The sequence below is a fragment of the Eptatretus burgeri genome, chromosome 1 (genome assembly GCF_056783735.1).
Source record: "Eptatretus burgeri isolate ZD-2024b chromosome 1, Ebu_testis_v1, whole genome shotgun sequence".
Taxonomy (NCBI): Eukaryota; Metazoa; Chordata; class Myxini; order Myxiniformes; family Myxinidae; genus Eptatretus; species Eptatretus burgeri.
The window spans coordinates 88,352,667-88,367,856 of record NC_140961.1 but is presented as its reverse complement, the minus strand read 5'-3'; the positions used below and the strand labels follow the sequence as shown (position 1 = coordinate 88,367,856).

At 43.1% G+C, this 15,190-nt stretch overlaps 1 protein-coding gene across 1 annotated transcript; it reads right to left on the bottom strand.

Moving 5' to 3' along the window:
- Positions 1–244: 244 nt before the first annotated feature.
- On the bottom strand, positions 245–14,093 carry MRPS28 (mitochondrial ribosomal protein S28). The gene is made up of 3 exons (XM_085891140.1): positions 13,834–14,093; positions 7,035–7,207; positions 245–545 (listed from the first exon to the last, which is right to left on the bottom strand). Exons 1-3 carry the CDS (start codon positions 14,032–14,034, stop codon positions 410–412), a joined length of 510 nt encoding a protein of 169 aa, XP_085747266.1. The 5' UTR covers positions 14,035–14,093; the 3' UTR covers positions 245–409.
- Between the last annotated feature and the right edge of the window lie 1,097 nt (positions 14,094–15,190).

Sequence of the window (15,190 nt, the reverse complement as noted above, 5' to 3'; positions counted from 1 at the left end):
TTGGACGAGCACAGCCAAACCGACCAGACCCGGCACCTCGAACCCGATCATTGCCAAGCCGACCAGACCAGACGAGTCGATCTCCGGCACCTCAAACCCGATCATTGCCAAGCCGATCAGACCAGACGAGTTGATTTTTTTGGGAGGCATCCATTCATCGCGGATTTTCACTTCTCGCGGGGGGGGGGGGGGTTTGGAACGTAACCCCTGCAATAAATGGGGGATGACTGTACACAACAAATAATTTATCAGCTTCAACACTCTTTAATCATACAAATGAGCACAAAACTATTACAAGATAGTTGACATACATTTAAACATGCACATTGCTTATGTGATGCCATTATTTTACAGAAAGAAACACTCCCTTCGTTGCAGAGACCGTCACGGCATGTCCATGCACCGGCATTCAAGCTTCGTCACTCAATCCCAGCAGGACAGCATCTGCCTCAAGAATTGTTGTGTCGGTGCGAGCCCCCAAAAAACGGGCAGTAAGCTCGAGATCAATGAGACGCAGCCGAACCCGTGTTCCACGGTGATAATTCCTGCAACAGAGGAGAGGAAAGACACGAACATGCTTGCCAGTTGCACACAGCAAATGTGTGTCAAATTCAGGCATAAACTGCAAGTAAGAAAGGCAAAAGAGATTCATCATATTTTTGGACAAGTTGTCATGTACAAGCCTAATCACAATAAATAAACAAACACTGGCAAATAACGTACTCTGAGGTCAACATGTGTTGAGGATAATCTAATAAATAAATGTCATTTTCTGTCTGTGTCTCTGTGTGCAACACCAATTGCACCAAACAACTGGGTCAATTGCCACCAAACTTGGGACATGCACCAAGGTCGACCTTGTGGTGAACATGGGCGACTTGGTTTCATCTGTAGTCATGGGGGTTCGATAGGGAAGGTCGACAATAATTCTTTATGCAATCGTGTATCGTGCATGTAGTGCCACCCAGTGGTGATGGAAGAGGGTATTACAAGTCAACTGTGGAGATAACGTGCACTTTTGCAATGTACACATCCCCAGAGTGGGAAGTCCCAAAGTCAACCTCCACAAATCAGGGGAAGGAGGGATGGGAGCCTGGAGGGAGGGGAAGGGGTAGATTGGAAGTCCAGACAGAGAGGGGGTAAGAGGAGGCAAGAGGAGGGATAGGATGAGGGAACTGATGTTGCCTGGCAACTCTGGGTACCCCTGCTAGTAATAAATAAATCTATACAATTGGGAACGTCAGTAGGTTTTGTGCGATTAAACAATAGATTCCCAAGGAAAATTCATCATTCAAAACATCAACACGTCGTACACTTTACTTAAAGTTTCCCTCATGACTTGACGTGAGGTGGTGACGTCACCACCTGTTTGGTCCACCATTTTATAAGCTATCCAGATTGTAAACAATCCAGATCTGATATCACTCAAAATGTCTGGAGAAATAGCTGGAATTGGAAGTGGCTCCAATTGGAGCTATTCTAATGTTGTCAGTCATGTACTGTAGATAAGCAGAGCAGGCACCGGTATATCCAGAAATTACAAGTCGCTGGAGTCACAAATCCCTACCCTACAGCCTACCAGGAAATTTGCAGGAGAAGCACGACAATGCGGAGCAGGTGCCTGATGAACTGTAAAATATCCCGATATCTACAATTATCTTGTAAAAATTTCCTCCGCCAACACAAAGCATACAAGAGCAGAGACGGCAAATATTTTGTGGCCAGCTGAGTCTGGGTGTGCGCTGCTGCTCACCACGTCGCCACAAGGCAAATCCCCCTTACCTGTGGCTAATATTTTAAACCACCCATTAGCCACTGTGGCTAATCCATGTTTTAGTGGTTTATTTATTTATTTATTTTACCAGTTTTAGACGAATTTTGGGTGATTTTAGCACAGAATTCAACCTTCGTTGAGATGGCCGCCATTTTGTACGTTTTGATTACGGGAATCACGCATGATTTCGTACAAGCTTATATATCCTAACTTTAGTAGTTTTAAACTAGTTTCTAGTAAAATAAATAAATAAATAATAATTAAAAAAAAAATCGACCGAAATTACACGTGATTCCCTTGATTCTCGCCTCAAAATGTTATTTTTTTTTTTTTCCAGAATGATTCGGCGCTACTTGGCGCTACATGCTTCGTTGGGTCAGTGGTTGCCAGGTGAGTTTTGACACAATCAGTAGTAGTACGAGTTTGTTTGGATGAGAGAGTTTGTTGTGTGACATTGGTTGGAAATGTGAGTTTGATGTTTGAGATTGGTTGGATGAGAGAGTTTGACTGGCATGAGGTTGGTCCAATCCTGGTCCACAACCACCCCATTACCACCTACTAAAGGCACAAAAACCATACACCACACACACACACACACACACACACACACACACACACACACACACACACACACACACACACACACACACACACACACACACACACACACACACACACACACACACACACACAATCACCACCTCCCCTGATGGTCGTTCATTCAACCAATCTCACAAGTCAAACTCACTCATCCAACCAATCTGAATAATCCAACCAACCTCACCCATCAAACTCACACATCCACCTTAAAATTAACTTATTATTTCATATTGCTAAAAAAAAAAACTTTTGAATAAAAAATGTGGCTATTTCCTTTCTCCTGTGGCTAATCATTCTAAACCTGGATTAGCCACAGTGGCTAATTCCTTTTGAAAGCCAGAGCACACCCAGTGAGTTCATGGGAGGCAGACTTGGAATGTGCCAGAAGTCAAAAGCAAGCATCAGCCAATATTAATGAGAAATGTATGCTGGTAAACACACTGGATTGTCATAAAAACTCTGGGGATGATTTACTGTTGTGATAGCGCTCAATTATGCTGTGAACCAGGGAACGTCCATCATTCAATTGGTTACTTCGTCAAGTCCGAGCTCTTTTGCAACCCCATTTGTGCAAACTCTAATCATCTATTGGTCCAGATTAGCATTGGTTGTAAGGTCTACCTTCACAAATTAATGGAAAGTGTGAACTGGAATGCTTTATGAATGACAATAACTAGCAGTGCCTACCCATCGCTTTGCTGATGGGTTTATAGAAAGGCATGTTGTAATTCAAAAAAACATATTGCATGTCTATCTGTGATTGTCAATGATGACCTAAAATGGAGTGCAACATGCAAAAAAGGATATTTTACATCGCATCCTTGTCGCTGTTGGTTGTGTGCTCTTCAGTGTGCTTTTATATATTTTATATTGCCTCGAGTAGTATTCCGATATATAATTTTGTGTGCTCAGTCCATCTCCATCACTCGTTATTCTAGACTCTCGAGGCTTGTTGCTGTCATGGAAAAATATAAATGTTACTGTTGGAACCGTTGCATTTAGCTCCCAATCCCATTTCTTCAATGTGGAAAGATGGGCTTTTAAAACAGGCATCTTAATGTTCCAACAGATACAAATTGATTATTGGCTTTCAAACAGTGCCATTTATATTACTCTCCAACACAGGGAATCCTTTAGAATAAATCCACAGAGTATTTCCCGGCACTCTGCTGGTCCACTGGGAATCGGTTTAAGTTGAGCTGTGGCTTATCTCCACTCAGATTAGTGCAACTCTAGAAAGGTACGTCATAAGAATCACAATACAGATTATATCAAAACAACAGACTAAAATCAGTAAAATTAGTCCCAAGGTTATTGCACAGACCTATGTTCCTTATTTTGGTTCAAACTACAAGTGCAAAGAAACATTCTCAAATAGGAAACATCAAAAAAACAAATGCAAATTTCACTGCTGAATTGGGATCTGCCTGCACCTGCCTTACTCTAAACTTTATTTATATATTTATTTGTTGACATGATCTAAGACTCGTAGTGGATTTGCCACACACACACACACACACACACACACACACACACACACACACACACACACACACACACACACACACACACACACACACACACACACACACACACACACACACACGAAAACACAGGACTGCAAGACAAATCAAACACAGCCACTGAGCTTAAGGGAAGTGCTGTTACTTCTCGGGGTACTCTGGATCCCAGCGATGTTGCAAACAATGGCACCAATTCTCACTGCACTCAGCGGGGCATTTCATACGGATGAATTTCCTCCTCCCCTTGGATGCCAACCTGTGTGGATTGTCCACGCTTTTATCCTTTTAAATACTGAATATCATATCAAGCATGGAAGCAATAGGTACGATTTAAAAAAAAAAAAGTCTCTGGTAAATACCAATAAAATTTCAAATGACCGTGGTTTAGTTTGAACCACTGACCTTGCAGACTTGGAGTGGATGCTCTATCCATTACACCACTTAACTAGAAAATATAATTTGATGCGAATGCATCGATGGATATGCCTCTGTTCACGTTAGATGTCAACCAACTGTTACATTAAATTTCAAATAAAGGTCAATCGAGAGAAAGTGTGAGAAAGAAGAGAGATAAGAAAGAGAGAACATCAGATGCCTCTAATTCACATCACTAGAAGCACCCGCTCCCTACGGGAACCGTCAAGGGGGTCATGTTATTATATTTATGCCTATTTTACTCCAAGGGGTCCCAGGATTACACACACTAAAAATGGTTGCAATCGGTTCAGCCGTTTTTGCGGTACCTAGGAACAGACAGACGGACAGACGGACAGACGGTGAATCATCGTAAGATGATCTGCAAAATTATTTTCAAAGGGCACATGACCTTTGACCTGTTAAACCCAAATTAGACACAGTTAATGTTTGTGTTACAGTCCTTACTTGTGCAAAGTTTTATTGAAATCCTTGCAGTGGTGCACAAGTTATTGTGGTAACAAGATTTTCAATGAAAGGTTATGACCTTAGACCTTTTGACTGAAAATCTAATTAATTTTTGTATTACAGTCCATACTTGTGCCAAGTGTGGTTGAAATCCCTTTAGTGGTTCACAAGTTATCATGGAGAAAAAAAAAACCAAAACAAACAAACAAAAACAAAAACAGACAACAGATGGACAAACAGAGACAGACACAAACACCCCAAAATAATGCCTCCGGCCTTCAGCTGTGGAGGCATAAAAAGCAAAGGGAAAAGTATGGTCACCCAGAAGTTACATCAAGTAGTATATTTATGACCAAATGCTTTTTTTTTGTAGCAGTACACCCACTCCCTATGGGAGTGGCAGGAAGGGTCATGTTGTTTCCCTCTCTGGGGGTATATAGATTACAGTAGATCTAGGCTCGAATCTGATAGTCTGTGGGGTATGTGATAATCATGAAATGCCTCAAAAATGTCAGGTTGCTTCCCTTTCAGTTTAGTGATAAACAGCGAATATATAAAAAGGCAATCCATACATGCTTGTGGTTTATGATGTTAAAAAAAAAAATATATATATATATATATATATATATATATATATATATATATATATATATATATATATATATATATATATATATATATATATATATATATATATATATATATATATATATATATATATCTCGAATTATTTACTTCTGGTACGGGTGCCCATGAAACGCCACGAAAACCTATTTGTACACATTAGCAAGGCATTTGCCCAAAGAGGAAAAACTCCTTGAGAGGGGGGATATTATTAGTATTAATATTGTTTTGTAACAACATTATTATTCCATTTGCATTACCTCCGTCAATGAAGGTGGATGGAGGTTATGTTTTCACGCTGGCATAGATTGTCTGTCTTTTTCTTTTTTTCCCCCAGGATATCTCAAAAAGTTAAGGACGGATTCGGACAAAATGTGGTGGACATGTTGGGTGTGTGACAAGGACCAACTGATTTGATTATGGTGGTCATCTGGATGCAAGATTTTTATATTTTATTTTAATTTTGGAAGTGATTCTTACTCGTTGAGAGATGGGGCGAGAAAACATATTGTTGGGGGCCCGGGGTCGCCGCGGGGATACGACGAGGGTGGGGTATACACTGTTCTCTCTGACTCACCGGGAATCGAGGTCATCACACACAAATAACTGCGTGTCACGTCGGGTCGCTAATCGACCGCGAACGTCAATAACTTCATGACGTAACCCAGGGTTCTCAGTCTTACAACCGTTTACCTCGGAACACATGACCTCCTCATCTTGGAATCGTGCACTCAGCGATTGTGCTGCTGTTATTTAATGGGATCTTGATTAATGCAGCCGAGCTTACCGCTAGCACAATCCCAGACTTATCTCTTCTTCTTCTTTCGGCTGCTCCCTTTAGGGGTCGCCACAGCGGATCATCTGTATGATCCGCATAGTGATTTGGCACATGTTTTACGCCGGATGCCCTTCCTGACGCAACCCTGGTCACCTCTTACGACACAGGGATATGGTATACCTATTTTAACCGGGGTATACACCGGCCCAGTATACCGGTACTCATTTCGCCGACCTCGGAAGGATGACAGGCTGAGTCAACCCCCTGGTGTATTAATTCAGTGGCCCAACGGGGCTTGAACTCAGGACCTTTTGGATCCCAAGCCGCTGCCCTAACCACTGCGCCAACACCAGGCTTACAATCCCAGACTTATATGAGAGCCAATTAGTTGGGAATTACAACCTCCCAGCTAATCCACATCCGGTGCAGTGATGCTAATAAATCCGTTTTGAGTCTATGCAAAGAGCACTGGCCTTACTTTAGGACATCATCATTGCATTAGAAATGACCCACAAAGGAGTCACAAGTCATACAGAAATACCATGCTGCAACAAAGGATACTTCAAATAGCTAAGGTTGTCCCCACTGAAACCAAGGATCTTATGAAGGCCGAGCATTGGTTGAGGGACAAACATGCGGCTCTCCGATTAGCTGAGGTTGCACACTGCTGCTTTGGATTCTTCTTTCAACTAGTCAAGTCCTCGGTGTAGTTCTCCAATTCCTGGTGCGACTGGCTTAGTGTTATTTATTTTGATGGCAAATAATAATAAATCTGGAATTACAAAAACACACAGCAGCAGCATTTGTGGGGGAATGGGTGGAGGGGTTGGGGTAGAATAATGATAAAACTCACTGTCCATCCACAGCAGGCCTCTTGCAAACACAGTGAAATTTTCCCCCAAAGTCAATGTACAGATCATCATCCACCACTTGAAAGATTTGTCCGAGCACCACCTTGTCCTTGGTCAGCCCAAGCTGTACAAGTGGCGAATGACGAAGCATCGACGCAAAGGTTTCCTCCTTGTCCTGAAAAATAAATACCACAATCTTTATTATTTATTTCTATTAAAAAAAAAAAAGATTCAGGTGTGCAGCATTAATTTGCAAAAGGAAGAGCACTTTTTGTTTTGTTCCTCTATGAACCGAGACCACGGTTGCATTCTTCAATTTGCAAACCTTGCCTTTTATACCATACATCTTATTCCCAGAACAATTTTGAGTGTACCAGGTGGCCACAATGTCTTGTCACCCCTTGTAAAAATTGGGACATTGCCTTTTATCACACGAACTGACAACACTGAAGGGTTCGACAAGTTATACCACATATATTTGCAGTACTGTACTCTTTTACTTTATTACACATTTTACAGCACATGACAAGTGTCCAGTGAATCCGTTTGTGCTCCATCATTGTCATTACGGAGAATAATTTTGCACCCATATTCTGTGGGACATTTTTTGGAGCATTTGTGGGATGATACGATTAAAAGCAAGTCTCATTTCACATGATTATGTTCACTCACATGGCATCCAAGACCAAGTCCACACATAAAGTTACTGACTGCCTCTATTCTCATCGGCAATGAGTGTCTCTCAATGGAATCCTTTTTTCTCCTCACTTTCAAGGCTGGAGTGCCCCAAGGCAGAGTGTTCTGGGCCCAGTCCTTTTATAGATCTTCATCAATTATCTTTCTGACACTCTGGAAAATCCTCTTTACCCATTTGCTGATTTTCTCTGACATCTCTCATCCTTAAGATAGGCAGGCAGCAGCCTCTTCCCTCTCTTCATACCTTGATAGACTCTCAAGTTGGTCAAACAATTGGAATACGTCTTTTAAATGCTGACAAATCCCACAAACTCACTCACTCATTGTCTCTACCAGAAAGGACCGTCTGGAAAATCCTCTCATCTACTTCCTTAAAGAAGTTCAGAAAATTCCTCAAATAAAAATTACCCCCGGTTGGGGGTGACAGTTATCTCTGAAGCTCTGTAGATGTGGATCTCTGATCGGCTTAGAATGACTTTGATGTCATCTTGTCTTTTGGTTCAACGTACAGACGAAAGCCCGGGAGTAAAAAGGATAGAAAATCTCAGAAATCAAATTACAAATTCGAAAAATACGACCCAACCAGATTCAGATATTTTACCCTACTATCATAATCCGTTGGAAATTCCGCCGAGATCATGTTGAAATTAGCTGATTTTTCAACTTTGGAGTGACCTTGACCTTGACCTTCAATCGTGTCTAAAGTCATACCGTCGTGCATCACTCATCGACCCCTACTGACATACCAAGTTTCATCAAGATCAGAAGTAATTTTTTTTGACCGAATCACATCAACGATTTTTCCAACTTTGAAGACACGTGACTCGATAACCAGAATGAATTTTTAAAAACCAGCCATACCAAATTTAGATATTATCAGAATCCGAAGAAATTTCGAAGATCGGATCACAAACGGCAGAAGAGATAGATTTTGAAAATGGACGATTTCGCAACTTTGGAGTGGCCTTGACCTTGACCTTCAATCGTTTCAAAAGTCATACCGTCGTGGATCACTCATCGACCCCTACCTACATACCAACTTTCATCAAGATCGGGAAAAAAATTTTTTGACCGTATCACATCGACAATTTTTCCAACTTTGAAGACACGTGACTCGATAACCAGGACGAATTTCAAAAAAACGGCCCGACCAAATTTAGATATTGTTCCATATAATCAGAATCCGAAGGAATTTCAAAGATCGGATCATAAATGGCGGAGGAGATAGATTTTGAAAATGGACGATTTCACAACTTTGGAGTGACCTTGACATTGACCTTCAATCGGGTCAAAGGTCATACCGTCATGCATCCCTCATCGACATCTACCCACATACCAAATATCAAGAAAATGGGAAGAAAAAAATGGGGACATACGTATGGACATCGAGACTGGTTTCATTAGGTCATCTCTAACGAGATGACCTAAAAAACCTCTCAACTTAAGCCACTTAAACCTTTGTACCTTACTATCAGCGATGATCTTTCTTCATTAAACCACACCTCTAACTTGGCCTGTAAAGCCAGTTGCTGACTGGGCACCCTCCAGCATGCAAGGTGTTTCCTTGGCACACCTGAACTCTTATCCACCGACAAGGTCTTCATCCGCAGCTTGATGGAATAGTGCTCCACATTTAGGTTCTTTTTTACCCGACAAGTTTTCAAGTTAGAGCAGCAATGTTGACAGGAATTTTTTTATGAAAAAAAAAAATTTTTCAGCTAAAAATTTTCACCCCCAAAAAAGAAACATCAACTGGAAGAGCACTCGATAGAGCGCATACCTCAGCCAGGCTGATTACCTTCGCATTCTGCGAAAGGTTATGTTTTGGTCGCTGTGTATTTATTTATTTGTGAATGTGTGTTTGTTTGTTATTCGCATAACTCAGAAAGTATTAAACCGAATTGCATGAAATTTGGTGGGATGATTCGCGATTATCCAAGGACGATTTGATTAGATTTTGGGAGCGATCGGGTCAAAGGTCAAGGTCATGAAAAGGTCAAAAACACACTTTTAAGCATAACTTCCTTCATAATATAGCTATTGACATGCAACCACCGCCATATTGTTCCATGACGAAATACCTTTTGGGAGCCTTGTGTCGGATTTGACGTGACGTCATCGGAAGTGCGTCAAAATGACGTCACAAGATGACGTAAATTTTCAATTTTCGACCACATCAGTTTTGATCATACCGTTTTGTAGAACTTACCTTAAGGACGTCACACACCAAATTTGACGTCGATCGGACTGACCGTTATGACGTCATTGACGTTTGAACATGACGTTTTTCAATTGTGGCTAAATGTCCTGATATTTTACATTCAAATATCTATATAATTTATAAAGGAAAGTCTCCCAAATCCAGGCATTAGGATCAGTACCAAAATATCTGTTTATTGATGTACAGGTTTTGCCAATTAACACTGTAGTCAAGGTCAAGGTCACACACAAGGTCAAAATATACTTGTAGGCATAGCTTCAGATCTAATAGAGCTATTGACATGAAACCAACGTAAAAACGTTCAGTGAACTAAGAGCTTTCAGAATGGTTGTCCCCGATTGGGCGTGACGTCACCGGAAGGGCGTCAAAATGACGTCAAAAGATGGTCATTGACGTCATTTTTGACGTCATTTTGACGCTACCGCAAATGACGTCATTTTTCAACTTTTTAATTTTTCAGTCTTTATCATTCCATTTTATTGGACTGCCCTCAAGGAAGTCACACACCAAATTTGACATCAATCGGACTGACGGTTGTGACGTCATGGACGTTTTAAAGTGACATTTTTCAAATGTGCCCGGAAAAAAAGTTGCGGTAGCGAAGGTATGCGCTCTACCGAGTGCCCGTTCTAGTTCGTTTATGTTTTGTATCCCATCGAAAGGCCTGATCTGGAGTCGGAGCTGAAATAAAATTTAAATGGCTTGTTCATGTCACCTAAACAACTCATCCACCAACTTTTGTCCGAATCCGTCCACATCTTTTTTTGAAATATCGTGTTTATATGTCATTTAAGCCCCATCACTCAATAGTGAAAAATCACTTTTAAAAATTCTCGGATCCAGATTCAGATCCTCACCAAAATCAAATCAATTCTTCCTTTTTACATGCCCAACTTCCTCACCAAGTTTCGTCTGAATCTGTCCACAACTTTTTTCAATATCATTCCACGTCGTTTTTGGCCCTACATCTCAATGGTGAAAAATCACTTTAAAATCCTCGCATGCAGATTTAAATCTTCACCAAAACCTAATCATTTTGTCCTAGTCACATACCCAAGATCTTCACCAAATTTCATCCTAATCCGTCCATAAACTTAAGATATTTTGTTCACAAACAAACAAAAACAAAAACCGACCGACCAAAGTACTTGAAAAAAAATGTTGATTTTGCAAGTAAGAAACAGACGGACAAGGGTGAAAACAACCTCCATCCACCTTCAGTGGCAGAGGTAATTATATGCACAAGTGCTCCAGTTATACAAATTACTTAAAAGCCCCGTCAAAACGTAATAGATAATAATCCAAAATTTCCCTTTTCCCATTCGTCCGTCTCCGACACACCCTTTAGCTATCATTGTGACGAGACCAAAAGGTCAATTTCTCCAATCAGAAACCTTCTCAAAGTCAGCCCGGGTATTGTGGGAATTGCCAAAATTTCCCATGCTGTCATCAAGTGAAGAAACAAGAAGAAGTGATCCTGTAAAGTTAGCCTCATGGAGGCTTTGGTCTTTCAGGTGAACAGTCATCAACACAAGTACGTTTTCACCGTTAGATTTACACGTGAAACATATTCCGAGGTTGCAGTGCTACTGTCCTGAGGATCTGTTCCATTTTCATTTTCTTGCCCAGTCTGTCTTTTATTATCAAGCAACTAGCAAATACCACCTGTTGCTTCGCTGATGGGAATACTGCAGGGGGTGGGGGAGGAGACAAAAAAAGAGAGAGATAAAGAGAGAAAGAGAAGAGTGAGGAGGTGGTGGGAGATGGGAGGGGGGGGTGAGTGAGGATATGGAGGGGGAAAGAGAGAGGAGGGAGAGGGAGCAAGGAGGGGTGGGGGAAGGGAAGGCAGCAAGAGGTGAGAGGAAGGGTTGCCAGACGTGCGATATAGCATCAATTACGATTCAGTCTCATAAAAATGATTCTGCATAGAATGACAGTGAAGATAGAAACAAAATAACATGTGAAATCCATTTTTGACCGGTCATACTATAAATACTGTTGTGGTGCCGTGTTCGGTAGTGAGGACGACCGCCAGACGGAGCAGTTGGGCAGTCTCCTACCGAACACCGGAATTGAAATGTCGTCACCCTGGATAACTCCGGAGTCGACGGGTCACTTAAAGGACCGTGGTCGTCAATATTTCGACAGCGTGAGGTAGGGTCCACTTGTCTAATTCCAATTTACCTAAGTACTCACGCCGTCAAGCTACCAGGGAAACAACACCCTCGGCCGACTCTGACCGAACCGAGTCGCATGTACCGACTCGGGTCCGGCGTAACCGAGTGGGGGTTACCAGAGCCGCGCCGGTCCCAATGACAACTTACGGCACAGATGGCCACACTACTTCTCAAGCTCGAACTGTGTTGGGTCAATGGTAGAAATGACAGGCAATGAACTGGAACATTTAACAAGAGGGTTTATTTATAAGGAAGGGAGACAGAGCAGACTTAATCACAAACATGATATGCAATGTACAATGAGTGAAAAGCACTTAACAATTCTACTTAACAGACTGGCGCCACACACAAACACGAGCACGGGCACACGCGCACGCACGCACACACGCACACACACACACACGCGGACACACGCACACACACGGACACACACACAAACACGCATGGACACGCGCGTGTACACACACAAGCGCACAGACACACGCGGACACAAACACGGACACACACGGACACATGCACACACACACACACATATACACACACGCATGGACATGCGCGTGCACACACACAAGCGCATGGACATGCGCGTGCACACACACAAGCGCACGGACACACACACACACACACACACAAGCGCACGGACACACGCGGGCACGCACACACAGCGCATGGACACACACACACACACAAGCGCACGGACACACGCGGACACACACACACACACGCGCACGGACACACGCGGACACACACACACACACAAGCACACGGACACACGCGGACACACACACACAAGCGCACGGACACACACACAGACACACACACACACACACACAAGCACACGGACACACGCGGACACACACACACACACACACAAGCGCACGGACACACACACAGACACACACACACACACACAAGCGCACGGACACACACACACACACACACACACACACACACACACACGGACACACACGGACACACACACACACACAGACACACACACACGGACACACACACACGGACACACACACACACACACGGGCACACACACACGGACACACACACACGGACACACACACACACGGACACACACACACACACGGACACACACACACACGGACACACACACACACGGACACACACACACACACGGACACACACACACACACGGACACACACACACACACGGACACACACACACACGGACACACACACACACGGACACACACACACACGGACACACACACACACGGACACACACACACGGACACACACACACACGGACACACACACACACGGACACACACACACACGGACACACACACACACACGGACACACACACACACACACGGACACACACACACACACACGGACACACACACACACACGGACACACACACACACACGGACACACACACACACACGGACACACACACACACACAGGGATACACACACACACGGACACACACACACACATACGGACACACACACACACACACACACACACGGACACACACATGGACACACACACACACACACACGGACACACACACACACACACGGACACACACACACACGGACACGGACACACACACACACACACACACACGGACACACACACACACGGACACACACACGGACACACACACACACACACACACACACACACACACACACACACACACACACACACACAGTTTCCTCTCACATGTCCTTTCCATTTCTTCTGCTGTTCACGGTGTCGCCGTAAAACTTCAGCAAAACCGGACCGTTCTTCACGATGCTCTGCCTCTGCCTCTGCCTCAATCCCTGAGCACAAACGTCGCTTGCCGCTTGCCCTGGAACAGCAACAAACAGCTAATCGTACATCTTCAACAAGTATCATTCGACAAGCTTGCAACAACGCCATATTAGCTCCTCCGTCCTCCGCGGCACGCACAAGCTTCACTTGATGCGCTCGTTTGTTTTTTCACATACAAATAACACACACGACACATTCGTTATAAACTGTTCAAAAAAAGTGAACGGGAGATATTTCAATAAAGCTTCTATTACACACCATATTAAAGCGGCACCTAACAAATATCGTTGCTTTATACACCGCCTATTGTGATAACGAAAAAGAGAATGATTGTGAAGAATAAAAATAAATGAATTTCTCACAAGACTGGACTGTTCGAGAAAGGTAAAAAATAGAATTAAAAAAAACTCTCCATTTTACGAATTAAATAAAAGATCCGTTGGTCGTGTGGACCGACTGTTCCTCCGCGATGTTTTCAAGTTCATTGATATTTGAAAATTCCGAAGTATTGCAACACAATTATTAATTGCATATACACCGCAAGAAAAAAAATCGAAACATCCCTGTTTATAATACGGACAAGTACAAAGAAAACCTCCATTTGATTGTCATGTCCAAAGCTCGGCGACAGACGGTGGACCAAAGCTCATCCAGGGACTTTAGTAAGTTTAGACTGTTCATTGGAAGACCATTTATTATATTGTGTAATTATTTTTCCTGCATTAAACGACAAAGCAAATGATAAATCGAACCCATACCATGACGGCATTGCAACGAAGCTTTCCCACACCACCATGTCTTTCCCACACCACTAAATCTTTCCCACACAATCACCAAGGCTTTACCACACCCAAGGCTTTCCCACACCATAACCCAGGATTTCCCACACCATCATCCAGTCTTTCCCACACCATCACCCAGGATTTCCCACACAATCGTCCAGGATTTCCCACACCATCATCCAGGATTTCCCACACCATCATCCAGGATTTCCCACACCATCATCCAGTCTTTCCCACACCATCACTCAGGATTTCCCACACCATCATCCAGGCTTTACCACACCATCACCCAGGCTTTCCCACACCACTAAGTCTTTCCCACACCATCATCCAGTCTTTCCCACACCATAACCAAGGATTTCCCACACCATAGCCCAGGCTTTCCCACACCATCATCCAGGTTTTCCCACACCATAGCCCAGGCTTTCCCACACCATCATCCAGGTTTTCCCACGCCATCACCAAGGCTTTCAATCAGATTA

Excerpts from the sequence above, each read along its gene's own strand:
- MRPS28 (XM_085891140.1), bottom strand. The coding sequence starts at position 14,034 with ATGGCGTTGTTGCAAGCTTGTCGAATGATACTTGTTGAAGATGTACGA. Across the intron at positions 7,208-13,833 it reads AGAAGAAATGGAAAGGACAT|GACAAGGAGGAAACCTTTGC; the intron begins GTGAGAGGAAAC and ends TTTATTTTTCAG. Across the intron at positions 546-7,034 it reads AGGCCTGCTGTGGATGGACA|GAATTATCACCGTGGAACAC; the intron begins GTGAGTTTTATC and ends CCTCTGTTGCAG.